The following is a 2864-nucleotide window of genomic DNA, read 5'->3' as shown; positions in this document are numbered from 1 at the left end:
GGCTGCCAGTAACATGTAGGGTTGATTTTAAGGTCCTCCTCCTTATATACAAAGCCCTTAATGGGCGAGGCCCAAAGTACATTGCTAATTCCCTTGCCAATTATGTGCCCTCAAGAACACTAAGATCATCTATCGCAGGTTTATTAGAGGTTCCCAGCAACAGTCAGAAGAAGATCGGGAGCGCAGCCTTTGCCAACTATGCCCCAAAGCTTTGGAACACATTACCTTTAGAGATCAGGGAAGCCAGCTCACTAAATATTTTTAAAAGAAAGCTAAAAACGCACTTCTTCAATATAGCCTTCAACTAGCTTATCTGCACCTGCCCACTGCTCATTTGCCAGCTATTGCACTTTAAATATTTTACTGTCCTGGATACTAGATTTCAGGGGTAACCAGGCCCGCCGAGATCCATGTTAGGCTTAAGGAAGGGACAGTAGGTCCTGGATACTAGATTTCAGGGGTAACCAGGCCCGCCGAGATCCAAGTTAGGCTTAAGGAAGGGACAGTAGGTCCTGGATACTAGATTTCAGGGGTAACCAGGCCCGCCGAGATCCAAGTTAGGCTTAAGGAAGGGACAGTAGGTCCTGGATACTAGATTTCAGGGGTAACCAGGCCCGCCGAGATCCAAGTTAGGCTTAAGGCCCTGTCCACACCTATACGTTTTTTTGATAAACGTTTTTCGTATATAAAAATATTACCGTCCACACCAGCATGTTTATAAACAATGTCTGTGTCCACATGCATACGCATGAACGCAATATAAACGCTGTCATTGAGCATTCCACACCAGTAGTCGGCGATATAATATTATCCCCATAGCCCCGCTGGCCAATCAGACGCCTCTGTCTCAATGTTCTCGTTCATTAACTGTGCATTTATCTGTGAACAGGTTAAAAGCCCAGTTAACAGTGAAAGAACTAGAAGCACTTTGTTCACATCCATTTTCCTCGCTTGTGTAGCCTCGAACACCGTTGCCTATTGTAAACATAGTAGTTACTGGTGCCAGGATATGACGTTAGAGGGAACAGCAAACAGCTGCAGTGCACATGATCATAGAAATCTACGTGCATGATGACGTGACGAATACAAAAAGCTCCGTCTATCTCGTCCACACGTCAAAAATATACGGCGAATATACAGCGTTTTTAAACATCTTCACTCTGGCAGGCGTTTTTAAACATCTTCGTTTTCAGGGGGCAAAAACTCGTTTGCGTCTGGACGAACCCCCCAAAACGAATATAAAAATCCACGTTTATCAAAAAAACGTATAGGTGTGGACAGGGCCTAACTTTGACTCCAGGGCAGACAGGTAGAGGGGGGTCTGCTGTCGAGGAGGAGCAGCTGGTCATAGAAGTTCTGAAACCCAGTTAAATCCTGGATTATGTTGTGTGTTTTCCCCAATAAATCTTTGTGTTTTGCTTTTTGAGTCGATTGGTTGTGACTGGACAGCCTTGACTAAGGCGTTTTGTAAAATAAGCTGCAGTAACTTCTGTGCTGCCTAAGTGTAGAAGCTAGTAGAGGCTATCTAACATGCAGTGTGTTCAATATGGGCAAAGCATTGCACTCACTGAATCAGGACAGGATTCAGTGGGACTAATAAAAGGTTAACAAATACAGGTCAACAAAACCGTGTGTGCATACAGCCTCTTCTGTACTCCAATAAAGAAAGAACAGTGTACTGCTTAACTACTTTTATTGGCATGTACATCAAGTGACTAAATTTCAGCTAGAATACATTCAACGATTTCTATAGGGGGAAAACTCATGAGGTATTGTCACATTCAGCAATTTGAGAATGATGAAGATTAAACAGCACAGAAGTTGAAGTTAGAAATGGCTCTCAACTTGTCCTCTACAAACACCTCCTGCCCACTCTCAGTGTAAGTCAGTGCCCTCCAGTTAATCACATTGCCTGGGCTGTAGTTTACATCAGCTGTGAAGTGCTGAATCTCACAAGGAGACAGGACATGGTTCCACACATTCACATCACTGATCAGCCCAACAAATGACTGACTCGTAACAAAGCCCCCCCCATAGGAGTCTTGGTCCTGACCCAGAATGACACTGGGAACACCACCATCAAGCACCCCTGTGTAGCCCGGCGTCTGCGTTGGGCTGGGCTTCCCATTGGTCCACAGCTGACCATCGGTGGAGTTCCAGGTGGCACACACTGAGACCCACACGTTGAGCTCACCTGGCACCCCCTTAAACTTGAGTGCCTTATGCCTGACGTGCAGTTCCAGTCTTCCAGTTACCCTCTTGAACAGCAGCAGGTCGTTGTCGTCTTTTCGGGAGGCCATGGAGAACAGAGTATAGTGTCGCCGCAGGTCTGTGAAATACCTTCAGGAAGAGGTTCATAAATATAGAGTTAGAACAAGAAATATTCAATATCACTATGGATTCAACATGCAGACACAACGTCAAGGTGTTTTGAGTTGTCTAAAGTTGACGACAGAAGTATTGAACACCATATTACCTGAGACATATGGTCGCAGAGCCAAGGATCTCTCCTATTGGTGTCAGCTTCACGTGCGCAGTGTTGGTCTCTCGTGTAAATGTAAACATTTTACCTGTGAGGTCTGGTCAGACAAAGAGGATTCAGTCCATCAAATCAAAACAAACCCTTCAAAGCACATTTGGAATTGTAATGTTAGTACTGTCTGAAGAGATTTCCATTGCATACACAAATGTAAATGGTATGTACTTCCAGGTATGTGTGTAGTGCCATATGATTCATGAATACTGATCGTATGTCAAATGAGCATTCATGTTCAAAGTAAATCAACGGGATGTTCAGATGTCTCACCTTGAGGCTCGGCCCAGCACATGGTGAACATGACCAGCACCACAAAGAGTCTCTCCAT

The 2864-nt window shown here is 44.7% G+C and overlaps 1 protein-coding gene across 1 annotated transcript; it reads right to left on the bottom strand.

The window, feature by feature from the left end:
- Positions 1-1805: 1805 nt before the first annotated feature.
- LOC308150340 (mucosal pentraxin-like) lies at positions 1806-2864 on the bottom strand (the record flags this gene model as incomplete). The annotated part of the gene is made up of 3 exons (XM_080523184.1): positions 1806-2340; positions 2477-2579; positions 2807-2864. The coding sequence occupies 3 exons, from the start codon at positions 2862-2864 to the stop codon at positions 1806-1808; spliced, it is 696 nt and encodes a 231-aa protein (XP_080379310.1).

This window comes from Nansenia antarctica (assembly GCF_963989245.1).
Source record: "Nansenia antarctica genome assembly, chromosome: 2".
NCBI lineage: Eukaryota > Metazoa > Chordata > Actinopteri > Argentiniformes > Microstomatidae > Nansenia > Nansenia antarctica.
The sequence above is the reverse complement of the archived record's forward strand: the minus strand, read 5'-3'. Positions and strand labels throughout refer to the sequence as shown.